Raw genomic sequence first — 27,301 nt, 5'->3', positions numbered from 1 at the left:
GCATGTAAAATATGTTTTATTGTTCTTTAAAAGGGTTTGGGGTTTGGTTTTAAATCAGGCTGCACACCTTTCATCAGTCTGACATCTCTCTCACCATGTCAAACTGGCTTCAGCTAGCAATACTTCATTAAATCCAAAAGAAAAGAAAACGTTTAATTTTGAGGAAGAAAATCCAGTTCTGAGAACAATTAACATTAGTTTGTCCTTTAAAACAAAATGAGGGGTAATGTTTCATGTTGCTTTATACACCCTTCTCCTCATACAGAACCAGGAATGTAATTCTCCTAACGCAGGCAGGCACTGATACTGGTGGACACCGCACACACACGCGCGCGCACACACACACGCACACACACACGCCCTCCCCCCAAACAACAAAAATCAGAGCATGTCAAAGGGAAAAGTTTGTTATGATATTGATCAAAACCCTTGGAGTCAACAGAGTCTATCTGAGCTTACAGGACATGCTGTTTTGATCTTGAGCCTACATTAAAGGAATCTATTGTCATATTCTGAAATAAAGAATTTTGGATAGTACCATCATTTTTCACTTTGAAATCCTAGAAACAATTTCAAAAAACATTATTTTGTTTTGTTTTCTGGGATTAGGGGAGGAGAGAATCTACAGATTTTCATTTAGTTAAAAATCAAAACAACTCCGGCAGAGGAAATAGGCAGTTCACATAGCCAGCCAACATCTGAGGTATCATCAGTGTGAGACAAGGTCCCAGTCCATTCCTACTGGCCTAGCTGATCCTAACAAAATGGGAAGTTTATGGCTCTGCACAGCAAACTCCAGCAGGACAAGATGACCCTAAGCCTTTATTCAAATCCTCAGAAGCAGAACACTATTAAGGATGTAATATTTAGATGAAGAGTGCAAGAGCCTTTGATGGTGTCCTTCAATTTGCTTTGTCAATGCAGCCCAGTCACAACTACTTTCTGCAAAGGAGCGAAAAAACAGCTTTTCTAGATCAGCACATTGAACCCAGCAAATAATCTGCAAAAATGATACTACATCATTTCACTAGCAACACAGTCCCTTTGCTACTCGTTGGGTTGCTCTACGTCTCTCTTCTACCCTGTTATGGCCTGTGGACACATACTCACTAGGCATTGTTGGTTTTGAACCAGTGATTTTTTTTTTTTTAATCTCATAAAGAACCTAGTAAGAAAATAACAAGGCAATCAGTGGTTAAACTGAATTGTAATAGGGGGAAGTTTGGAAAATACTCATCACAGGCATTTCTCAAGTCCAAAATATTGTATCTTTGCTGCTACTCCTTTGACCATTCCTGAAAATTCAGAGTACAGATAAGTCCTAAAATAAAAATTTTAAACTACCAGCACTCTCTGCCTTCATTAGACAGAAAATCAGAGTAATGCTACAGCCCAGAATTCTACAAGGTGTAGAAAGTGTGCTAACTCTCTGCCTGGACACAGCTTCAGTGACGGCCTGGAGTACTCCCCTTCAGAAAACAAACATTTCTGGGATACCCACTTAGCTTCATCAGCTGGAAAAGAGAAGAATTCGACTCTCAGCTAAGTTCTTTGAGAAGAGAGTCCTCTTAAAATGCCATTTCCCCACTAATTTACCAAAACAAAAGGCTCTTAGCTACTTTGCCTAATGTTGAATAGGGTTTTCAAGAAAAGAAACTAACATGAACACCCCATCATCAGGAAAGACTAAAAACCACCTGGATCATTAATACATATGACACTGTTTTTTTTGGTGTTTTTTGTTTTTTTTCTAAAAGTGCCCAGGTGGGCTTAAGGCTGCCAGACTGCACACTCATCTATAGCAACAAGGGCTTTCTCCTATTTCATCTACAACTTGTATCAAGGGAAAAGAGAAAATAGGGGGGAAATACCCCCCCTGAAACAAAAAGGAAAAACAAAAAAAAAGAAAGAAATCCCACCACAGGGAGATCTGCGTGCCAAGCGTAACGGAAGAGTGTGCTCCCCAAACGATGGCTCTGCACAGGCTAATGTTCTGCTGGTTTTCCTTAGAGACCTATTTTGAAAAAGTTAAAAAAGACAGGAGATTTTGAAATAATTCAATCCTGGCAGAAATTCAAACTCCAATACTAGGAGGAAAATCATCCTTCACTGAATTAATCCCTTTTCTCTTTCTCTTTTTCTTTTCTTAAACATTTTATTCACGTTATAGAGGGATTTCTTTTTTGTTTGTTTTTTTCAATCATTAGGAGAATGGTTGAGGAGTACTGAATCCATCACTACTTTGATGACACAGTTAAGATTCCAGATTCACATTTCCAGGTACCAAGAGTTCCCTCTAAATGCCACAACAAATCAGCCTTCGTTTACACTTCTTTCTACTGAACACAGCAATGCCCATTGGTATCTCTGAAGCGCAATCGCATCTTAGGTCGGTATTTCTCCAGGTAAAGCAGCTGTTTGGAATTGAATGCTCCCCTTCTTTTTCTGAAAATACAAAAATGGCAAACTTTGTCATGTGAAAAAAAGAGCTGCCTGGTTCACTGAAATGCATTATTTACGGCCTAAGGTCTTTCTAACTCCACACAGCTGAAAATCAGCACATTTCCTATACAACATCACTTCTAAGTGAAAGGGCTGAGTTGCAACATGAACTTTCTGTGCCTTCCTAGAAGAGGAGACAAATTTTCTTTGCTGACTCTTATTAGAGTCTATTAATCATTTAATAAACATCAGAATGGTTTATCCAGAGACATCTGACTACTCTCTTCCCAATTAGATTAATATATTCTTCAGATTAGAATTGGTAGCAAGTATTTACATGAAGCAGCAAGCACAGATGGCATTCCTTGAAATGTTGCCTTCCAAGAGCTGCTACCATACATTCCATGCCCTGTGTCACAGTCTTTGTTTTTTTTTTTTTTTTTAAAGAAAAAGTTGAAAGGGAAAGGGCTAGACAATAATTGCCAAAGAATTCTGGACAACAAAACAGCATGGCCCATTATTCCAGACTGATGCCAAGATTCTGTCTGGGCACCACTATCCTGATTTTGTGCCAGAACAGGTCACTTAAGAGTCCTAGGTGATTAACTGCTCCTCTCTAGATTTTTCCTTGCCTCTTGGTCACAGAGTTGCGTCTGGAAGGTATTCTGGACATCCATTAAAGAGACACTAGATCACTGAGGCTCTACCACTTAGCTACTCATTTTACAGACTCCTACTTATTCAAGTCACACGCTGGACATATTCTACAACGTCCAAATTTGCCACCTAAATTAGAAAACCTTTAAATCTGCAGCCAGTATTATTATTGAGTCTCTCTATCACTTGCTGTTTTTGATATAGTCAATGAAACAATATTTTAAGCCAAAGAGAGCAAATTATTCCATACTACAAATGGATACTTTCCGTAATTCCTTCCTCTTATATGATCATGATTTATGTGTTTCCGAATATAAAACTTCATACTCACTGTCTTATAAACTGAACTGCATCTTCGTACTTCATTCCACATTCAATCAAAGCAAGTGCAACCAGCACAGGTGCCCTGCAGAGAGAAACTCATTTGTAAATATTCACAGGTCTTTGGAATTAAAGGATTTTTTAAAACCCAGGATTACATATTACCAAAACAATGCAAAGCTTGAGCCTTCCTTTCTCTTGTATACTAAAATATCTGATATTTCCCTATACAGCAAAGGTATCTTTACTCTTTAAAACATCACCACATTATATCTCAAGTTTTTGCATCATTATAAGTCATCAAAAATTCTTCATTGGTCTTTAACCATTATCACAGTAAAATAAATCACCAAATGTATTTTCTATCATGAGTGTCTCAGAATTTTCATTACAAATTGACTTTAATATCCTTTCCTCATCAAATACTAAAAGGGTGCTAGATTTCTTCAATAAAATCATTTTCATGAGTTAGGAGAGTGTCAGAGAATTGGTAATTAGAAACAGTTCTCTAGATATTTTTTTTAAAATCTAACAAAGGCGGCCGGCCCAGTGGCGCAGAGGTTAAGTGCGCACGTTCTGCTTCGGTGGCCCGGGGTTCGCTGGTTCGGATCCCGGGTGCAGACACAGCACCGCTTGGCAAGCCATGCTGTGGTAGGCGTCCCACGTATAAAGTAGAGGAAGATGGGCACGGATGTTAGCTCAGGGCCATGCTTCCTCAGCAAAAAGAGGAGGACTGGCAGTAGTTAGCTCAGGGCTAATCTTCCTCAAAAAAAAAAAAAAATCTAACAAAGGAAGCGATATTTAAAAAAGGTCCATTACAGGGCACCAACTCTGGAGTACCTAACAAGGATAGCTACTAGTTATAAACTGCCCCAAGTCAAATCCTTCACCCTTCAGGATAAGGACTGAAACTTCTGACCCTGAAGAAGAAACTGTACCACACTAAACTGCCAAAAAGGAAAATAGCAAATAAAAGGGCTGAGCAGACGTAACAGCCTGAGTCACCACCACCTTAAGGCAACAACAGCCTGAACTAATGTTTTGAGTCAAAGTGCACATTATAAATTGCCATTTAATCTGCTGCTGATGGAAGTGTTGCAACACCATTCCATGCAATGCTCAAGGAAAAAGGTTTTAAAATCAAAGTTAATCTTCACTCTCCATACATCTCCTTTCAAGAGTTTAAAGTGTAGCCATTTGCTCTCTACCTAATAACTTCCCAGTCATCTCAATCCAAAATTAACCATACATAAATTCTTCAAAATCTAAAATTATTTTAATTTTGTTGCCCATCTCAAAGACCTGAACCTTTGCTTACTTGAAATGGGGAGAAAAAGAAAACACAATTAAAACTGTGTTTTTCACTCAAAGATAATTACATTAAATCAGTTTCAGAACAACTTCCGAACCATCACCCACTCAATCCAGTATGGCAACAGAATCAGAGAACCAATGAAATACAACAAGCTATTTTGAGACATCATTACGCCAGCTCTCATTTAACTTTACTTTCAGGCAATTTAATATTTAGTGTAATAAACGCAAATTTCCACCAAACCGAAATTTTTGATAGTAAATTCACCGACAAAAGGATAAGAACTTACCTTCCCAATCCTGCAACACAATGCACTGCAACACAGCAACCTGGCTCTTCACGAAATTTGGTTTTTAGTAGGTTTAGCCAATCATCTACTATCTGATTAGGGGGTGGTGCTCCATCATCAAATGGCCAATCCTGGAAAGAAAAGATCTTTTACATTAAATTGATATTTTCTCCAGGATTAACATCCTAATGCAGAATAGCTACATTGTAACACAGGGCAGGCCTAAGGGAACCGACTATACTATATATACCTATTCTTTTTTTTTTTTTTTTTAAAGATTTTTATTTTTTCCTTTTTTCTCCCCAAAGCCCCCCAGTACATAGTTGTGTATTCTTCGTTGTGGGTTCTTCTAGTTGTGGCATGTGGGACGCTGCCTCAGTGTGGTCTGATGAGCAGTGCCATGTCCGCGCCCAGGACTCGAACCAACGAAACACTGGGCCGCCTGCAGCGGAGCGCGCGAACTTAACCACTCGGCCACGGGGCCAGCCCCTATATATACCTATTCTTAATAACACAAATCTGATCACTGCTGAAAAATGATCCAAGATCGAAATTCAACTATGCCAAATAACTCAGCCTTCCCAATGAAGTGTAATAAGCATCATAGGCATCTGATTTTATCTTATGGAAATTTCTTATCACAGTGATAAGAGGCTAGTATTCTTCAAATATTTATCTGAATAGAGCAATAATTAGACATGAGAGACAACTGTAATTAAAGCCAAGACAAAGCAGGAGAGGACACATCTGTCCATATGATTTAAGGTCCACTCTGACAAAGAAGAATAGAAACTGGTGTCTCATTGGTCTCTACAAATATTTTTGAGAATTATCACCCCAATAGCTCTAAGTCATGACATCTTTTCTTTAGAGAAAGGCTCTCTGATAAGAAATCTCCAATGCTTAGCATATCATAACAGAAACATACTACTATCTTTGTGCTTATATACTTAAAAAAAAAAGGGCAAGTACCAAATATTTTTAAAGCTCTGCCTAAATTATACATATCTCATTTAACAAGCACAGTGCCACATGACAGGGTCCTGAGCAAATGGAGACCGTTTCCCCAAGTATCCCTTTCTCTTTTTATATTCATCGATTTGGGTTGTTTTTTAGTTAAGACCAACCCCATGTACATTCACATACAGGCAGAGGTTTATCTTCCTTGCTACCTAGCAAGAGGTCCTAAGAAACCAACATAAATCAGCTTTGAAGAAAGGGGAGAAGGGAGATTCATATTTCATATACCTTCTCTCCCATCTAGCTTCAAAAAGAGAAATGCAAAAACACTGGGAATTTTTTTTTAAACCTAAGACTATTCTAATGAGATTGGATAAGGACACTTTAAGATAGTAGAGCAGGAGAAAGAGAAAAGTGACAGAGCACTAAATTGACTCTGCACTCATTACTGGCACCACTAGAACACTTCACGTAGCCCATTAGCCATGACAGCACATTATGTTTGCTTTGTCAACTACGCCCCATAATTAAAGGGCTGTCAGTGTTATCATTATAAATGCCACTACATAGTTTAACTGTAAATAGCAGTAAAACCACTAAGTACTTTAGTTTAGAGCTTACTTCCTCTAATACTCCCTACAATGCACCTAGTTGAGAAACAACAATATGAAACATGCTTCCCTTTCTCATGTAAGCAGTTTCTATCAAAAAATCATTAAAGTCATAATTTAGAAGCATCTGAACTTCAAACTGACATAGCTGAAACCACCATCAGTCTTTTCCAATGTGCTTCTGATTTGCAAGGGCAGTGGTCAAAGGATTAAAAGGTCTTATTTTGGGGATATCCTCTTATAAAGTGTTCCAAACCCTCTTCACCTAGCAAAAGTAAATTAACAATCCATCTTAAAATCTCTATCTTGGAAAAAGAAAGAAATCCCAAGCTTAATTCTAAATGTCCTTGTTTTTTCAAGCTTAAGTTAGACTTTTAATTTTATCTGATCACAGCTATTTAAAACAAAACAAAACAAAAGCCTGGATTTAAAGCCCTGGAGTAAATCCCAGACCTACCATTATCTTCTACAAACTAGTTCAAGTTCTTTAGTTCATTGCAATTTCATAAAGGTGTTTACCAACATTACCGATTCAAACAGACTACGGTCAATCCACAGTTCATTTTCTCAGCCTGCTATCTGTCAAAACAAACTGATTTCTCTTCTACCCACTGGAGAACATATTCACAATACTGGAAAAAGAACTTGCATTCAGCCTAGTTTCAGAACCTAAAATTGTGTTTTTATTTTTTTAAACATAGGACATTTTACACATGGCTACACTTATCATCAGTGATTTTCAGCCAAGGGACCTTAAAGTCAATTTAGAAATGGAATGCAAGCAAATTATTACCATGCTATACTATTAAAATACATTTTTAAAAAACAATGCTTGGCTACTTAATTTTTGTTTTCACCAAAATGCAGGTGGGGAAACTTTATGGATCTATGAGATCCATATCTATGAGATGACCACCTGACCAACAGGACATCTATTTTCTTGCATCAACTGCCTTCCCAACTACTACCAGCGCAATAATGACTACAGAACCACCTCTCAATAAAAAGTAGGAACATAACCTTGTACCAATATTTTCCTTACTACTTTCTTCCTAACCAACTACTACAAAAATTTCCAGTTCTCTTCCTACTGCACTGCCTTCCCAACAATCAAATAAAATAGTTCTAAGACTATGAGGTCATTTCACTACAGGCTTCTGCAATTTAGACAACTTTTTAGGGAAGAAAGCATAAAATTTTACCTAATCTAATATGAACAAACACATGGACAAAGACAACAGTTCAGTGGTTACCAAGGGAAGGGGGGTAGGGAGTGGGCACAGGGGGTTAAGGGAAGCATTTATGTGGTGATAGTCAAGAAATAACGTACAACTGAAATCTCACATTGATGTAAACTATTATGAACTCAAAAAAAACTTTCACCTAATCTTCGGCTCCTGTTTCTGATAATGAACTAGCATATTTAGGAGCTAGGGAGGATTTTTTTTTTAATAAAGATTTTATTTTTCCTTTTTCTCCACAAAGCCCCCCAGTACACAGCTATATATTTTTAGTTGTAGGTCCTTCTAGTTGTGGCATGTGGGATGCCCCCTCAGCATGGCCTGATCAGTGGTGCCATGTCCACGCCCAGGATCCGAACCGGCGAAACCCTGAGCCGCTGAAGCAGAGCACACGAACTTAACCACTCGGACATGGGGGTGGCCCCTAGGGAGGAATTTAATTCAAAATCATTCCAATTACTTTATGTTCAAACTGAACTATGAAAGTAATCTAACCATACAAAACCTTCTTAGAAACCTACCAAAAAGTCTCAGAAACGATGCTGATTACTCTGAAGCAAGACGCCTTCTCCCCCTCCCTTCTTATCCTCTTCTCCCATCTTTTTGTCCCTTAAAAGTTATCTACAAAATATTAAGTAACTAATTTGTACTTGCAAAGTGAGAGAGAATATTTCCATGTGACTTAAGAATATCTGATGGAAATTGCTTTCAGTTAGATTCAAACCAGCAGCCTAGAAACAAAGGTAAATACTGCATTAATTTTCCAGAGAAAACAAAATGCAAATTTCCATTTTCTTGAAATAAGTGTGCACTAAATTTTGATTTTTATTTGCTGAAAATACTCCGCATGTGTAGATTTTAAGGTCACAAATGAACAAAACTGCCAATCCAAAGGACTTTAAATAGACTGCTATGAACACTGTCACTCCTATTATAAGCTCAAAAGTAAACCACTGAGTGCCAAGTTTGCAAAATATCTACGTTTAAAAGGTACAAGTTGTTTGCAGTGAAAAATTAAAACACTACACACTCACTAGAACGTGGATTCCTTCTTTTTCAACTGGAGCTTTATCATATGTAGCGTCACAAACTCGAACCAAAGTTGTCACTCCATACTTCTTAAGTTCCTTTAAAGAACAACCAATATAAGAGAACTTGCTTTTAGAATATGCAACCAAACCTTTAAAAATGCACCATGATAAACTGAAACAATCAGACATCCTTCTTAGATAAAGATCAAAATCATTCTCAGTGTGGCAACATATATAATGGACACTCTTGCACTCTCAGTGGAAGTGTCAATAAGACTCACCTTTTTAAAGGGCAATTTGGCAGCATAATACAAAAACTTGAAAAGCATACATACATTTTGACCCAGAAATTCTACTTCTGGGAATTTATACTAATGAAATAATTAAAGATATACACAAACATTTAGGTACTAGGATGTTCAGCACAGGCTATTCGAAATAGTAAAACGCTGGAAACAACATTAATGGTCCAAAAACAGGGGAATAGTTAAAGAAAGTATGGCACATCCATACAGAATACTACAACGGCTATAAAAATAATACTAAGAAGGTCGGGGGAAGATTTTCTTAAAAATACAGTGTGATCCTATCTATATGTATATTTATAAATATATACATACATGTAGAGAAAAACATCTAAAAGCCAGGTATTAACAGTTCAGTATTTTTAAACTGTCTTTTGTTTATCTGTATCTTCTGATTTTTATGTAGTAAGTACTTACTGTTTTTTCAAATTTAAACAAATACAAGTAGTTTGAAATTAAGATTTAAAAAGCCAACTTTAAGATTACAAAGCCAACAAACACACAAACAATTACAGCCAGAAGCCTTGCTTCTTTAAAAATTTTCCTACAGTAATGTCTAATCCAGTGACTACCTATCTTCAAGGGGCAACCAACATCTTTTTATAGTTGCAGGGCGACAGTGGCCTCTGCCACTTTGGAGTCTATGGCCAAGGAATCCACAGGCTGAAAATAGTATCATGTAGTTCAGCCAGGCTTAAAGGTGACTGAACCACCTCAGGCTCACAGGCCTGGAGCCAACTTGTACACTGTGTACACAAAGTTAAGAAGCTCAGGGAATTAAACGTATAAACAAGCAAGAACAGCGATACCCTACAAGAAGTGTCTATCATTTGGTTATCTAAAGAGTAAAGTTATTTTTATTGCTAAAGGCCTTTATTTTTCACAGAAAGGCCCTCTTTCAAAAGAGACTCAGGAAAGTTGTTAGTGAGTCAAGAATTTTACAAAGTTTCAAAAAAAAAAATAAAATCCCATTAAAATAAACTCCATAGTAAGCATTTTCTGAAAGGTTATGGCAGAGTTTTTTATGGTAAATATTTGTGACCATAAGCCAAGTCAAACTTCTTTTGAACTCAGTTTTGCCATCTGTAAAATGAGAGGGGTGGATTAGAATCCCTAACAATTCATCCAGATCTCTAAGTCCACTCCATAAATACATCAACAGAAACCACATTCAGAGTGAACACAAGGGAATGATTAAAAAGCTTACATTCAAATGTTCAGTGAATGAAGTACAAAGAGTTTCTCTACTACTACCGACAGAAAAAAGGAAGGATCCGACATAAAACGTTACCTATGATCCCTCTCCTTCCCCTACGTTTCTGGACTCTCATATATGATGGTTACTATTGCTAAGTAGTTCTGGGATAGCTTTTCATCAAGAGTGGTCAGAAGATTTGAGGTAGACGTGAGTTTGAGTGTCAGAGACAGCTCTACCACGTACTGCATGCCTTCAGGCAAATTACTAAATTGCTCTGAACCTCAGCTTCTTCATCTGTAAGAGGGAAATAAAAATGGCACCTATACCTCATAGGGTTATTGTGAGGAGTAAATGATATAATGCATAAAAGTGCTTATTGAATGCTGGCTAAAGACTAAGTGTTCGATAAATATTATTTTATTATTGAAAGTATGACAAAAGAATTGCTAATAATATAGAAAGGCTATAAGAAAAAACATAGTACTAGATAATTTCTAAGGTCTCCCCAAATTCCATGAATGTTCTTTTAAAAATCTGATGTTAACTAATTGAACCAATTCAAAGAAAGATCAGTAGAATGCTCATCCATACTCCAATCACAGAAATAAATGCTTTTGTAACAAGAGATTTCTTTATAATGATGTTAATTTTTATTTTTATTTAATTTATTTATTTATTAAAGATTGGCACCTGAGCTAACAACTATTGCCAATCTTCTTTTTTTTCCTGCTTCCCTCCTCCTAAATCCCCCCAGTACACAGCTGTATATTTTAGTTGTGGGTCCTTCTAGTTGTGGCATGTGGGACGTTGCGTCAGTGGTGCCACGTCCGTGCCCAGGATCCAAACCAGTCAAACTCTGAGCTGCCAAACTGGAGCGCGCTAACTTAACCACTCGGCCACAGGGCTGGCCCCTGGTGTTAATTTTTAATGAGCTTTTAGGTATAAATCAGTCCAAAAGTAGACTATGTTACAATCTTACCTCTGTGAACTTGTTGAGGGTAGCATTGGTAGGGTTGTGAGTTATCAGAAAACGCATGTTCTCATAGGAGATCTCCACAGGGGCTGGACGGTTCATTATGGCAAATAAAAAGTGTGAGCGTGCGTGTGTGAGTGTGATGGGGAAAATGAAAACAAAAATCAATAAATCTTGAAATGTTTCACAGCAGAAAACATTAAAAAGACCACTAAAATGCCTATTATCGATCCGTGTTTTGTATTTTCAACTTGTGTATTCTTTAAGAAGCTTCTCTCTTCCAGATAAGCAGACGTATTAGAATCCACTTGAATCCAAATTTAACTTGGGCCTCAATGTGTGCAGATGGATACCTTCGGACTCCAAAAAAATCCAACTACATACAAAACTGAAGCAGCCTTTACTACATTTAGGCACTAGTGAGACAAGTTAAAAGTGTAGGTAGCTTCCACTTTTGTTTACTTGATGCTTAATTTTACTGGAGTCATTAAAAGAAATATGCTTGCAATAAAAAAAAAGCCAACTATTTCTGAGGCCAGTCTCGGTGTCCAGAGTCTTCAAGGCAATTTTAATTATGGCACATAGAACCCCCAAGCTCACTTGTCAGCGAAAACGCTGTGCTGAGCCTGGCAGAAGTCTGCCCTCACGCTCAGAATCGCCATAAATGTGCAACGTATATTCCAACGAAAAACCTGCAGGGGAAGAGCATAAGTGAAATGAACTGGAGGCTGACAGCACAGTAAACACAACTTTATGAGTGCAAAGACATCTGAAATGCCACCCATTCTAAATTACTGCCGTCTACGAAGACAAAGATGTATACCAAGAGTTTTAAAAGTCAGAGATTAAGTATGTCTTTTTTTCCAAAATGGGGTTCAACAAAGTTTCTGTGCTGTTAAGATTATTTCTAACTCACATCATTTTTAAATGACTGAATTTTAAAATTCATTTTAAATCATTTTTAAGCGATTGAAAGATCCTTAAAGAAACCTTCCCTGCATGGACTCTTGATAAAGTTCACAATGATCTCATTTTTCTGCTTTGACGGTTAAGTCTTTCACATATACACTTTGCTTAAAATAAGCTATATCTGTAAATGGAAGGAGGATATTTACCAAAATTCCACTTTGAGGATTTAATTCTCTCTATGCAAAGTATATGCATTGGCCCCCAATTATAATATTCATCCTTAAAGTACTTTCAAAAAATTATGTCCTTTTTCCTCACAACTCACAGTTGTTGTTACTACCTATGAGGAATGAGGAAAGAGGATCAGAAAAGTGAGGTGACTTGTCTAAGGTGAATGAAATTAGTTGAGCCCCAATTCAAACCCAAGTCTTCTGTTAGTCCCAGGTTTTTTCCAAGGTACCATAATGCCTGCTCACTCAACTAATGTATAAATCCCATCATCTCCTTTCTAGTCCAGTTTACCTTTTTACTACTTCTCATATCACTACCTCAAGAGTACAAAAGCATCTAAAGGTCACTGATTCACACAGCAGTCTCCTGCCCAAATATTAATCCCTACCAAAAAAAAGGCAAGAAAGAGACGCGGCAGAATTTTTATTAGGATTTTAAGCCTGCTGCTTTGAAACACAGTAATTTTTACAACTAGCTCAGAGTGTCAACATAATCCTAAATTCCTCCGGAAACACGGACAAGGTCTAAGTTCTTTCACTTGCCTCTTCCCTAAGCCACCAATAAATGCTTATTTAGAAGTCTCTAAAAAAGATGACTGTGACCAGATAGAAAATGTCATGAAAGATATGACTACAGAACCATTTCCAGGAAGAAACTGAAATACAGATGAAAAAGAACATAGGCCTGCAAACTTTCAAGCCTATTCTTCTATCCTCAAGTCTTCTTTTTACGGTATTCTTATAGCATTCTATTTTGTGAGTTACATACTTGTGATTGTATTACCGTGGACACAATCACAAAACTAAAACATTCCTAAAATACGAAAGATACGTAAGAAATTCAAAATGGGGGCCAGCCTGGTGGCACAGTGGTTAAGTGCGCACAGTCCGCTTCTCGGCGGCCCAGGGTTCACCGGTTCGGATCCCGGGTGCGGACATGGCACTGCTTGGCAAAAGCCATGCTGTGGCAGGCGTCCCACATATAAAAAGTAGAGGAAGATGGGCACGGATGTTAGCTCAGGGCCAGTCTTCCTCAGCAAAAAGAGGAAGATTGGCAGTAGTTAGCTCAGGGCTAATCTTCCTCAAAAAAAAAAAAGAAATTCAAAATGGCATTCTAAGAACTTCAATACTTCAACAGAATGAGTTACCTACTACATAAAAACATAAAACTTCTACACTCAAACTAAGAAAAACAAAAAGACCACCACTCTTTCTAACTCATAATTCTAACTGTAACTCCAGAACATAGCCACCTTAGATTACACATTTCATAGAGTACTCCTTGTCCACTCAAGGAATTTTAAAACTAGTAGAAACTTAGAGATCAACTATTCTGACCATTTCAAAAAAAGATGAAGTGTGGGATCGAGAGAGGTTAAAATGGCTTAACTAAGACCACATTGCTGCTTGGTAGCAGATCAAAGACAAGAATCCAGGTCTCCTACTCCCTATTTATTTTGCCTTCAATTTTTTTTTTAAAGATTTTTTTCCTTTTTTTCTTTTTCTCCCCAAAGCCCCTGGTACATAGTTGTGTATTTTTAGTTATGGGTCCTTCTAGTTGTGGCATGTGGGATGCCACCTCAGCATGGCTTCATGAGCAGTGCCATGTCTGCACTCAGGATCCGAACCTGGTAAAACCCAGGGCCGCCGAAGTGGAGTGCGAGAACTTAACCACTCGGCCACGGGGCCGGCCCCTTTTTCCTTCAATTTTGACTAACAGAGGTACCTACATATTTTTTAAGTCATAATTTTTTTAAGACAGATCATTTATTTAAAAAAATTTTTTTTCTTCTTCTCCCTGAGGCCCCTCAGTACCTAGTTGTATATTCTAGTTATAGATCCTTCTGGCTCTGCTATGTGGGACGCCACCTCAGCATGGCCTGATGAGCGATGCTAGGTCCACACACAGGATCCAAACTGACAAAACCCTGGGGTGCCGAAGCAGAGTGTATGAACTTAACCACTTGGCCATGGGGCCGGCCCAAGTCATAACCTTTTTCACGTAAGTGTAACTTTTCTTCAAATATTTGCTGGGATAGTTATCTGCAATTCTGTGACTTTATAACAAGCGGAGAAAAGATTATTAAAGTACTACCAACATTATTAAAAGATTATTAAAGTAGGATACTCAAAGAACAACAGTTTGCATGCAGTGCAGAGCACAATACGAGGACATTCTCACCTATTTGAATCCCTTTGGTTTAATGACGTTATCGCAGCTAATATGTGTGTCAGCTGAGCAGTCATGAAAGACCTGCACTGCAGTGATGGCCAGGCTTAAAAGGTTACAGTTCTAGCATTAAGATTTCTACCTTGCCTCCAGTGTTCATCTGCTCAGCAAACAGAACAAGCTTTATTCCATCTATTCCTCCAAGCTGATTTTGGAAGGACCACTTCCAGGGATAAGGACAATTCATTAATAGATTTTCAATTCTTAACACCATACTGAGATCCCCAGCAAAGGAACTTCTCCCAAATCAAACAGTATGTTCTACCAATGTTAACAGATACGAGATAAAAGCAAGCTTCTGCTCCTTTCCCTTCCCCTAAGAGTTCAACTACACAGCAACACTAAAATATTCTTGCACCCGTCAATTCAGATAAACTAATGTTAAGAATGCAAAGCAAAGAGTCTGTAAAAAAATCATAAACAACCTGCCACAGCTGAAAAGTACTCAAAAGTTACAGAACCCTACATTTTAGCATAAACTCAGCACCTGTACACCTTACAGGAAAACTTTCTTCTAAAGGTGTCTCTCCAGCATTAATTCTGCTCTTCCTACTTAAGTAGAAATTTATTATTTTTTTTATTTACTAGGTGATGGAAGAAGCTCGTTTACTTAACATACAATAGCAGTCAAATTCAAATATACATCCAAATATTCTCTCCACTCTTTAATTTTATCTTTTACAGAACTGTAACTTGTAAAATGTCAAAATTGGGATATTTCCTTTTCCTAGACAACATTTCCATTTTTAACAAAAGAATATAACTTCACTGAAGGATTAGAAAGGATGTTCTGCAACAGAGAAATCCTTTTAAATTAAGAAGGGGAAGGAGGGAGGGAAGGGAGAACGAGAAAGAATGAAGAGGGAGCTGAAAGAAGAGAGGAAGTAAGCAGCGGCCTACCAAGCTAAGATAGTGCACTGCCAGTAAGACTAAGTCAATAACAGAGACTACTTAAAACTGTGAAGAGGGATATGTTTAGAGTTTAAATGTCCACCGTCAACACTACTGCTAACATCGACCTAGATAAGAATCAAAAACAAAAATGCATGAAGTAATACAATATCCATTATTTAATCATGGCATGTTCTCAAAATGGAAAACTATGCAGAGGTTAAAAAGAATAAAACATCTCTATGAACTGATATGAAAGATGGCTAAGAGAAACTACTAAGTGAAAAGAGCAAGGCACATGACAGTATGAACTATATATAGAGAAATATTTGTGAGTACTCTTCTACATGCTTTCATACCCATGGACTATCCGGAAGGTTACAAAGATAAGAGGGAACAGTGGTTGCCTGGGGGTGGAAGAGACTGGAGGCTGGAGACCAGGACCATGGTTTACTTTATCATAATACAGACCTTTTGAACTGTTTTAATTTTTTTCCATGTACATATATTACCTTACTTTTTTTTAAATTTAGGGTGATAAAAAATTCTACGATTTACAATATAACTACATTTTTAACAATGCTATAACCATGGGATTACAAGAACCCTCAAGCCAAAGACAAGTCCTCTCTCCCACACAGGCCTGTATCTATACAATTCCAGAAAGACAGTTTTCTTTTTTGTTAAAAATACAAAATTATTGAGTAAAATTCAGGTCCTGCTTTGGCAACTATAATACTAAGTTCAAATATAAACATAGAGAATTCAAGGGTGTGAGGGAACTTTACAAAATCAGCCCCACTTAATGTAATCAAACTTACTGGGCATCCTTTTAAAATTCCTGTCAAGCCACTCACATCAAGCTTTCCACTGAGAAAGCACCTCTTTCTATTTCCAAATTAAAGTAAATGATACATAAGCCCTCTAATTTAATGGCTTATGCCAGTATTCACCAAATTAAAACAGTAGATGACAATAGAAATGCACAATCAAGAATTCTAGATCTAAGAAAATAAAATCTAAAAGCAAAAGTCTGAAGAACCAGCAAGCATACATTTACTGTGTTACTTTTCTTACCAGAAATTCTACAGGAAGTCATGCAAATTTGAGTTAGCCTGGTTTCTACAAACAGGCAACATGAAAGCATAATACTGTATGTAAGACTAAAACGTTGCCACAATTTTTTCCTAAAACAAATTCATTTCACTTCAATGAAAACACCTGCACTTCCCCTTAAAGTAAGTATAGATAATCTGTCAACAGTAAATAATTCATTCTCACGAAGAGTTAAGACATTTTCCTTGCAATTTGGCTAGTTAAGAATTTATTAATGAATTCAAATATTTACTGGACATACACCGTGTCACATACTCTTATACATGTCGCAAGAGAAGTAAACAAAACAAACAAAAATTCCTGTCAGGATGGATTTTATATTTTAGTAGGCAGAAAAAGGCAAATAAAATATGCCACTGCTACGGAGAAAAATGCAAAGTAGGGGAAACTGCAGTGCCAGAGGGAAAGGGGATTCCAATTTTAAGTGAGGCTATCAGGAAAGGCCTCACTGAAAAAACTGACATTTATCCAAGACCTGGGGGTGTGAGCCAAATAGATATTTGAGGGAGCATTCTAGGCAGAGGGATTAGCCATCGCAAAAGTTATGAGGTGGGGCCATGCTTGGAGTGTTCTAGGAACAGCAAGGGGGACAGAGCTACTGGAGCAGAGAGGGCAAGGGAACGAACGGGGTCAGAGAAACAAGAGAGTCTTAAGGGCCACTTAAGTATTTGGCTTTTATTTGGAGAAAAATGAGGTTTCAAGCAAGAGTAGCAACATATGTTGAAAAGGATCACTCTAGCTGCTTGTGGAGACAGGTTATATGAGCACTAAGGGTAGAAGCAGGGAGATTCCGGAGGAGGAGCCTCTTGCTATAATCCAGGAGAGAGGTACCGGTTGCTTGTCCAGGGTAGCAGCAGTGGAGAGGATAAGAAGGGATCAGTTTCAAGATGTACTCTGAGGTAGAACTCAAAAGGATTTGTCCACAGCCTGGATAGGAGGACTGTGAAAAAAGAGGCAAGGCCCTGAGTAACTGCAAGAACTTGGAGAAGCCTAACAATATTCAGAGACTATTCAGAAGGCAGAACACAAAATCTTCTCAATCATCAAGAAAGTAGGGAAATTCCTCTGTAAAGTACTACTGTCCTTACTGCATTTTCATCATTTCAGGAAAAAAGTATCTTGAGATGTGTAAACTAAAGAGAATTCAATTTTGCTAACTAAACGCTCATCTTCTGGTTACGTGGTCTCAAACTGAAATTTTGCTCATCTTTCAGGACCTACACCCAACTCATCAGAGCCCTGTAGAAACAACAGCTCTACTCAGTGCTGCTTTTCTTTGTTCATCCCTCTACTGCCGCATTTATCAAACTAACATCGAATACATTTGACTCCTTAAAACTTAGACTTAGATTCCAATTAATGTTAGTCCCCCTCCCCTACTGGCTACAGTCCTGGGGAGTTGGTAAGGAGAGAGGTATCCATTAAATTCTACACAAATTTGGATCCAAAATATCTGTAAACAAGCTAAAAATAGCAAGATGCTTTTTTACTGCTACAAAAAAAGTTTCATAGTTGCTCCCCTGGTTATTCCCACTTTTCACTTCCTCATTTAAGGAGGGAACTTGAGAATCAAGTTCCAGTACAGAAATCAATAATCAGTTCTATAAAAAGAAATTATGACCTTGATGGTGGGAAAATATCTTAACATTTCAGAACTAGCAGGAGATACATGGCCCGCCGCTCAGAAAAGCAAGCAAGCAGTTAACCGACAATCACACTTCTGAGAACAGTGACAGTTATTTACTGAAGTCCTGTGGGCCCTGTTCCCACTCAAATGGAAAGGGAGTGGTTTTCAAATTTGTATGTACCCTGGTGATTAGAAGTAGTTGTCCTTTTCTAGTAACTCCTGCTTCTACAAATAACTCTAAGACAAAAACTGCATTAAATATTTTCATGCTACACTCAAAAATATTTGTTTTCAGTTTTGTACTCCATCATTCCTCTAATGATTAGCAATTCTCCAGCTGAATCTCTTGTCCAAAAATGTTATTTTTCCTAAGTAAAATTTAAATGGCGGTAACGATAATATGGCCAATTTTGACTTTTTCTAAAAAATTATTTGAATAGTGGTAATAACGTTAAAAATCCTAACTGCACAATTCTAATACCGGGCATTAATCTTATTGTTTTCAGTGAATCTTTTAAAAATTAAGTTACATAGCTCTATTTAATTCTATTCATTCATACTTTCATTTCCAGGAAAAGCTATCATGGCTATCCTCTCCATGGGCTTTATGTTTAAAGACTTTCATTTACATGCATTTTAAGATTCCCAAGCCTCTTTGTTATAAAGTTTAAGCACATCTTTCCCCTAAACAACTGTGGTAACCTCCTTTATACAATAAGAACTACCTCAAATTCAGCTGCATCCTCATAAAATTAAATCCTAATGTTTGTTTTCTTCTTTCCTTCCAACCTTCCTTCTTTAATCTCAAAAGGCTACGTAATTTTCCTGGGGAACAATTTAAGTGTTAACCATTTTAATTTAGTTTCCAACATCCTCACTAAACATACATTAACCCAAGAACTACTGAATCGATTATTTCATTAATAAAGAAATGTATCTGAGATTCTGCACTTCAACTTAATAAAGCAAATTCAGTAGTAAAAAGACACTTGGATTCACCCTGTCAACACCACTCTGAAATGTTTTCTGAGCTATATCAGGACAGTTAGAATGACTGTAACAGCTGCAAGTGCCCTGAGGTTGCAAAATACATACTTGGGAAAAGGTTATTTGAATCACCTTTCAAAATAACCTACAGCACAGGAGCAGCATGCAAAGCTAAAACTTCTAGGCTATTGTTAGCATTATTTAAAATATATGTTTCAGAACTTAGCAGTTTATGGGTCAGCTTAACTCTTTCATTTCCCCATTTTGTCAAATGTATTGAGCATATTTAAAGCTCCTGTTCAATTCACCACTGAAAGGGGGGAAGGAAGCTCTCTATGTACAGGATACAGAATAAAAACATTCCAAATTACATCTTGTCAGCATAAATTCTTTTGTTTGAGCCCCAGAAATTTTTCTGCTGTTAGGGCATTTTGGTCCAAGTTTCCCCTAAAACTGGGTAAGTTACAATTCACTTCCTCTCCTAAATTTGCTTTTCATAAATCACACTATAATTCACAGCCATCTCTCTGTGTACTGAGTATAGTACAAGAGAAACCGACCAGAACCCAAATCATTCTATTTGGAGCTGCTGATGGCCTTTTAAAATATACTGTCTACTCACTAATTGCCCAATAATGGCTTGATGTTTATTTTCATAAAACATAACATTCACAATCTTTAAAAACCATACAGTGAAAGCAACTGTTTCACATTACATATGAATGTGAAGTAAAAATGGTGAAATACCTCTAAGATGCCATGTCAATGAGTTATTATTCTTTGCTCAATAGCTTACTTCAACATCCTTCCTTCTCTTCCCACTTAAAGAATGCAAAATTCCATCTTTCTTGTGCTCTTCCTCCAAGACTTACTGAGATGAAGGACAATATGTCACCTCTGAAGGACACTAAAATGCAGCACATCCAATCTGACAACAAGCATTTGCAGAGCTTGTGTGCACATCATACAAACACTATCCAGGATCAAGATCCTAGAAATATCAATGTGGATAAAAATATTTGATGATGGACATTAAAATTTCATATTAATGCTACATACTTCAAAAACACAAAGTAAGCGTGAGTAGAATAAAGCAGGATTGAGACTTCTGAGAAAATGCAAAACTTTTACGATAGTAGACTCGTAGAAAAAGTGAAGGGCCACGGTGGCATGAGGAGAAAGGAGCTGAGTCTTCGATTAGACAACTATGGGGAGGCCTTGAACATGCTGAGAATTTAAGACCCATTCAAATACAATAAAAGCTCTTAGGAATTTAAAAGTAGAGTAGTAGAGTCAAGGAGTAACTCTTTGCTCGGTGAGAGAGAACAAATATTGCCATATTGGTGGGCATCTTCTGATGTGCTGCGCAGCTCCATAATTACCAATAAGCTTCACAAATATAGCTTCTCAACTTACTAAACCCTACCTGATAGTTGAATATTTTCCCTAGTAAATACATATGAGTTTAACTAAATTCTACTTGTTGATGCTCCCTCCCCAAATGAAGATCTAACCTCACTAGAAAAACAATTCAGAGTGTAGTCTATGACTTACATTAGAAGGGTCTTTCATCCAGAAAGACCTAAATTATTTGAATAATTTAAACCGGTCACCAAAAAGAAACTTGTTTGTAACCACACGTGTGGAAATGAAGAATAATGTCACTAGAGTCTATTGTTTCTCCATCATATCCTTCTCAATTTGCTGACAAATCCTGCTGATGACTCATATCCTTCTGCACTAACCAGTCACTCTGTTCCCTCATGATAGGCTTTCACCAACAATGGAAAATAGAAAACACATCAATTTATCTTGCTACTAAAACCAGTAAATATCAACTTATGAATATAAATCCAATTTACAAATACTATGGTGGTACAACCTAGTGAATGCTTCCTATAAAACAGTGCAAAAAAAAATGTTATGCTCAAATCTCAACTAAAACTAAAGGACTGGAAGAAAGTAGATCTGATTGTGAATTTGAATTCTTGTCAAATGATACATTACTTTTAGAGCCAACATTTCTGACCACTGCAGAAATAAAAATATAAAGTAATTTAGCTGATCTGCTAAAGCAAATATATCATGCGTGCATTTTATGCCAAAAGAATTAACATTTCTGAGAATGAAATTTCAACCCAAAATACTCTTAAAGGAATTAAATACAACAGTTCTCTAAAGGTAAAGACCATTCTAAGTCAACATATTTTTTCAAAACAGGCTCAACTACCAAAGAAAGGGTCATAGAAAAGCTTAATCTTAAAATTCCCTGCAGTTTAAAGCCAATGTTGTGCAATGTAAATTTATATTCCAGTGACGAAATTTACTTTCTAGGCCACTTAAAATGGAGTGGATGCTGTGTTACAGAACCTATGGGCAAGAAATCAGTGCAAACAAACAAAAAACACTTGTATTCAAGTCACATAAAAACTACTGGTATAATGTGTCAACTCCTAATAGTCATTTTTCTGGGAAAGATTTTGTGCCCTGTAAATCTACAGATAGAACAGACAGTGCCAGGGAAAACCACCATAAGACGTAAGAAGAAGGGTCATTTTCTCACCTGGGGCCTGGTAACTCCACAAGCTATCTCTGGAAAGTGGACAAAGTTTGCAGTGCTGTACAGCTCGTTTTGTGGAGCTACTAGAGTAGTGACAGTTTCTGGTTCAGCCTAGACCTCTATGACTCCAAGGAGCAAAAGATTTACATACAATATCTACTTGAGCTCTACACCAAGCAAACCTGTATGGCTTTGAGTCCCAAGCAAGCGGGCAGCAAGTCAAAGGAGCTAGAGAATGTGGTTCAGTCAATAAAACAAAGGCTACCAGGAGAAAGCTTCCAGACACCTCTACACATATACTAGTTTTGAAGTTGAAAATGGGTAAAAGGCTCTTCTGATACTCCAGATTAACAGACTCAAGTCACCATTTCTCAAAGTAATTATAATTGGTGGCATCCATTATTCATTTAACAAACCCAAAGCACAAAATTATCTGAATTGTAACATCAAGGACTCTTGCTTCATAAACTTATATAATCATCAGTTTCTATATAACCCAACTAGTATCGTGAGAAAAATCTCAATGCAACATCCCCAAAGAGTAAAAAAAGTACGCAAGTAACTGAAGTATCCTTTTTTTAAAAAAACAAAATACTAAATTTCAAGCAAAAAAGGCCAGTTTTCTTAACATCTATTTACCATGTACTTAACTCCTACATAGCTCTCTGTAAAACGACTAGAGTTAACTGGAAAAAAAAAAAATTCAGCCAGAGATTTAAGTACTTTAAGCCCCAAGGGAAAAAATTGTTTTTTGTCCACTACCATATATTTATTGATACTCTTTAACTTGGATTCCAAAAGCTGGGATTCAAAAATTTACCTATAAATCAATTTCCTTATCTGTAAAATTGAAACAATGCCACTTACAAGACTATGAATTTTAAATAGAATGATTTGTGATTTACCACAAAGAAGATTCCCAAGAAGGGAATGCTGAAACCTAAAGCATCATGTTGGACTTCACAAGTATCTCAAGACCTCAAGATCTCTGCCACTCAATAACATAACTACGTCTACCATGTTAAAACTCTGTATCCTAATTTCCAGTTGCTCAAAATTTTTCAAGACCCTCAACTTCTACAAGTAGAATAGGTGGATGGTATAGCACCTGAAGAAATCAACCTAACTTAGGTTTCACTCTAACTTAAGTTGCACTCTTCCAAGAGCAACAGCTAAAAATGTGTGTACTGCTCCTCTAAAACTTAACTGTAAATGCTTTTGCTAGATGCGTCACTGGTTACCAATCCCACAGTCCAACAAAAAGGAACAGTACAATCAAATCTTGTAAAATAAATCTCTACTGAATTTCAATTTTACGTTTCAAAATTGTAAACTACTGCATACAGCAATGCTACCTTTAAAAGATAAAATAAATAAAAAGTTAAATCTTAAGAAAAATAATCTGTTTTACCTCATTTACACAAATGTCTTTTCAAGGAAAATATAAACATGGGGCTTTCAGACTTTTTAAGAAAGTTATGTGCAAAAGCATTCAAACATTTACTCTTCCCTACTGCCACCAGAGTTCAACGATGTTGTAAATGGTTTCTGCCTACAAATTTGGTTCGTTCAAACTAAATTTTACTTGACTGACTCACAGAGGGAGTGGTTTGACTCTTGCCGTTCTGAGTCAGAATACACCTGGTTCAGCAGTTCTAAACAATTTCTCACTTGTATAGGTGTCCAAAACGCTGGCCTTTTCCAGCTACCAAATATAACAATTAAACTGTTGCCTTAGTAGGAAAGTCTGAGTGGTAATAATACTTTGAATCTGTAGTTCAATTTATAATTAACAAAGTGCTTTCATATATATTTTCTCACTCGATCTTCGCAATCTCCTGAGGTAAATATCCCACACAGCTGAACAGAAAAACTTCCACAAAGAAGTGACAACTTCTAGTTGACTCTCAGCCCCAATAAACACTCTTTCTCTTTCACCCAAAATAAAAAACATAAAAGGCTGCTGGGTTTCTTTAATCAGACTTTCCTCTCCCAGACATATCCCAGGTGTCTCATGAAAACTCTGTCTTAAAGCACACACCCTGAGGCCCCAAGAGAGTTTCAAGGCAGAATCTCCACCCACATAAAAGCCTAGCTCAGGCCCCAAAGAGCCTCAAGTCAGCATCTCCTAAACGATCCCCTTGCCCCCAGCCATTCAGTCTTCTGCATTAACTTCAACATCTCTCATCTTTCTACAAGCTGCTAGGCCACTGTGTGGATGAGAAAGCTCCAAGTGAGACAAGCTACTGTGAGGGTAATAAGGGGATAGTGGAAAAATCAAGGACTTGGGAGTCAGACAGACCTAGGTGTTTAATCCAGCTCCAATTCTTATTATCTTTAACCTGGGACAGGCTACTTACCCCCTTTGGGAGTCTCTATATCTCTTCATCTCATCACTGTTAAGTCAACGGCTTATACTTAGAATCACTGTATCCCTAGTGCCTGGCAAATAGAAACCACCCAATATGTGCCGAGTGAACGCAAATGAGGACACCTACCACCTTACAGTAGCTGTGAGAATTAAATGAGTATAAAAAGCACTTGGTGCATAGTAGGCGCTTAATACTAATTAATCTGGTCCCCTACTGAATAGTAACAATACTGTTCACTATTTCTGAAATTGGAGAGCATGCTATTGAGAAAAAGGATACTCTAAGAAAAATATAGTTTCTGACTTCTAATCACACGTCAATGATTTTGCCTGTAAATCTATGACATCTACTATCAAAAGGACCACCCTACTTCCGCTTATCATACTGAAAGACTCCCAAGTTCTAAGAAACTTCCCATCATTAACATGTAAAACCCATCAAAGTACTCTTCATCAAGAACCCCTAATTCTACAACACAAGAATCTGGGGAAAGTCCGTGACAATCATTAGTCCACTCACTAGCCAATATGAAACAACTTAAAAAACGTCAGGATCAGAATACAAATATGAAACAACTTAAAAAACGTCAGGATCAGAATACCGGCAAACAGCTGCTCACCACCTTCACCAACACAATGGTGTGCTGGCAAGTAATTCTGAAGCCTTAAAAAAGTGTCATTCTCCAGCCTTAATTTCCTCTTGCACATTGAACAAAGCACAACTTCATTCACTTCCTGTCAGAAACTACTCTGTAATACCGAGCATGGCAGCAACTCAGCAGGCACGGTATTCTAATCCAGGAGGAGTTGTAGTTTGGTGACTCCAAACAAACAAGCATTTGCTGAATGCCTATAGTGATGGTACAACTGCCAGACATTTTGTATGTTTCCTGACAAATTCCAGGAAATAATAAACTAGCCTATGGTTCTTCTTCATCATCAATATGTTACATTATTATGATTATTTCTTAAGAGCTTTTCTCCAGGAAGGTAAGAAAGAGCCACAACCTACAAAATATTACTTCAATTTACCTATCAATAAAACTCCTCTCACCTGAAAAACTAGCAGTACTTTACAAGAGTCTACGCTTCTGAACACGCTAACGGCAAGAGCCTACGATCCTGGGCAATGGACAAGCTTGTTTTACTTAGCTCCTAGAGCCCCAGAGTAGGATGCGATGGCCACCGTATTTGTGACAAATTTGGAAATTTATGTCGATATCATGAAACATGGGGGAAAAATTTACAAAAAAAAAAAAAGCACACCCTTTCTTTAAAAAGACCCAGAGCTAGAAAAATGATAGTACCAGTGGAATATATTCCTAAACCCTTCCCTCATACTTGAACCCGAGGACCCGGGACAAGATGCTCCTGGAAAGAACTCCCTAACCCAGGGCACCAGGATCACTATCGCCATTCACAGTGACCAAGGAGAAAGACCTCCAGGATGCCCGCTCCCACAGGGGCGAACGCAGGAACACCCTTCCGCGCTCCCTCGCCCGCCGTTCACCTTCCCCCCGGCCCCTTGCTCGCACACGGCACTCCTGTTCTCCCCCCGCGCTGCCCCACTCTCCCCCTCCCACTCCGCCATTCACCCCTCTCTCCCCTACACTCGTGCTCCCCACACTCGCTCACTCATTCCCACACGCCCCCCCACACTCACTCTCATCCGCTCACTCATACTCTCCGCTGCACTCACCCACACACGCTCCGTCCCCCCTCACTCACACCCACACTCACTCTCCTCTACACTCACCCACACTCCCCCAGATCCTGTCCCCAACTCCCACCCTGGCCCCTCACCCCACACGCACACCCAGCCCTCTCCCCAACTCACGCGCTCGCCTTCACGCACGCATTTCCCCCCGCACCCAGCATTCTTCCACACAGCACACGTCCCTCCGCGTCCACGCGCACGATCCCCCGTTCCGCACCCACCCTCGTCCTCCACGCAGCCCGGCCGCGCTCCCCCCGCCCGGCCCCGGCCCGGCCCTCCTTCCGGGGACGTGTCTCGGGCCTGCACTAATGGCTGCGGCGCCTCCCGCCCTCCGCTTCCCCGAGGCCCCGGGAGCCGGCGCGGGGCCGCCCGGAGGCGCGCACTCACGCTGGCGAGCTGAGGACTGGGCATTGAAGTCCGGCGGCGGCGGGAGCGAGGAGGCGCCTCTCTCCTCAGTCACCTCGGCGGCGGCGGCGGCGGCGGTAGCGGTGGCGGCGGCGGCGACGACTCCCCCCCAGCCTCGGCGCGCGACACCCGGCCCGGCCCGGCGGCGGCGACGGCGGCGCGTGTCCACGAGTCCGTCTTGCTGCAACTGCTGCGGCCGCCGCTGCGTCTCCTGCTGCCGCCGCTGCCCCCGCTGCCGCCGCTGCCCTGTGGCGTCGCCTCGCGCCGTGCCCGGCCGCCGCTGCCGCTCCAGCCGCTACCGGACGGACGACGGTTACAGCCCGGCCGATAGCGCCGCCGCCACCACCGCTGCGCGCGCAGCCGGAACCAGCTCCTGCCGCCGCCCCTCAGGGGGCGCTGCGGGGCGCGGCGCGCGCGCCCGCCGGCCCGCCCCCCGCGCCCGCTGATTGGCTGGCCGGCCAGCTCGCGGGGCGGTTGGGCCCGCCTACCTGCCCCGCAGGGCGCTGACCCACTGCCCTCGGCACCGCCCCCGCTCCTCCCCGCGGTTCGTTCCGCTCCGCGCTCCTGACTGCGGAAGGCGCGTCCATGTGACCCGGGAGGGGGCAGAAGGCGGCCTGCGGAGTCCTCCGCCCACGCCGCGGCCCACCCATCCGCACCTGGGGTAGGGCCACGGCCCGAGGCCGCGGGGTGACCCGCAAGGTCGAAGGGCTTTTTCCCCCATGTCCGGCCGTGAGGCCTGGGGTCAGATCCTGATGAGACTGGGCGGCGACCGAGGCCTTTGCTCGGGGATTTCCAAGTCAGAAGTGAGAACCAGGGCAGCTCACTTCTTGGCTGCCCTTCTTCGAGGCCTCAAATAAATGGCGTGTGCGTCTGCAATTGCAAGGCTGTTTCTGCGCCACCCCCCCCCCCCCCCCC

The 27,301-nt window shown here is 39.5% G+C and overlaps 1 protein-coding gene across 3 annotated transcripts; it reads right to left on the bottom strand.

Moving 5' to 3' along the window:
• Positions 1 to 27,301, bottom strand: PTP4A2 (protein tyrosine phosphatase 4A2). Of its 3 annotated transcripts, none has more exons than XM_070510462.1 (6): positions 27,043 to 27,301; positions 11,350 to 12,035; positions 8,871 to 8,963; positions 5,025 to 5,155; positions 3,431 to 3,505; positions 1 to 2,445 (listed from the first exon to the last, which is right to left on the bottom strand). In XM_070510462.1, the coding sequence occupies exons 2-6, from the start codon at positions 11,443 to 11,445 to the stop codon at positions 2,337 to 2,339; spliced, it is 504 nt and encodes a 167-aa protein (XP_070366563.1). In that variant the 5' UTR covers positions 11,446 to 12,035; positions 27,043 to 27,301; the 3' UTR covers positions 1 to 2,336. The 3 variants fall into 3 exon arrangements, with proteins under 3 accessions (XP_070366563.1, XP_014693424.1, XP_070366564.1); XM_014837938.3 differs by lacking the exon at positions 27,043 to 27,301 and adding an exon at positions 26,369 to 26,781; XM_070510463.1 differs by lacking the exon at positions 27,043 to 27,301 and adding an exon at positions 26,102 to 26,213.

This window comes from Equus asinus, chromosome 5 (assembly GCF_041296235.1).
Source record: "Equus asinus isolate D_3611 breed Donkey chromosome 5, EquAss-T2T_v2, whole genome shotgun sequence".
NCBI lineage: Eukaryota > Metazoa > Chordata > Mammalia > Perissodactyla > Equidae > Equus > Equus asinus.
The sequence above is the reverse complement of the archived record's forward strand: the minus strand, read 5'-3'. Positions and strand labels throughout refer to the sequence as shown.

Bases quoted from the DNA above. Each gene is read 5' to 3' on its own strand.
- PTP4A2 (XM_070510462.1), bottom strand. From the start codon at position 11,445: ATGAACCGTCCAGCCCCTGTGGAGATCTCCTATGAGAACATGCGTTTT. The intron at 8,964-11,349 runs GTAAGATTGTAA...TGTTCTTTAAAG, and splicing joins CCCTCAACAAGTTCACAGAG to GAACTTAAGAAGTATGGAGT. The intron at 5,156-8,870 runs GTGAGTGTGTAG...TTTTCTTTCCAG, and splicing joins AAGAAGGAATCCACGTTCTA to GATTGGCCATTTGATGATGG.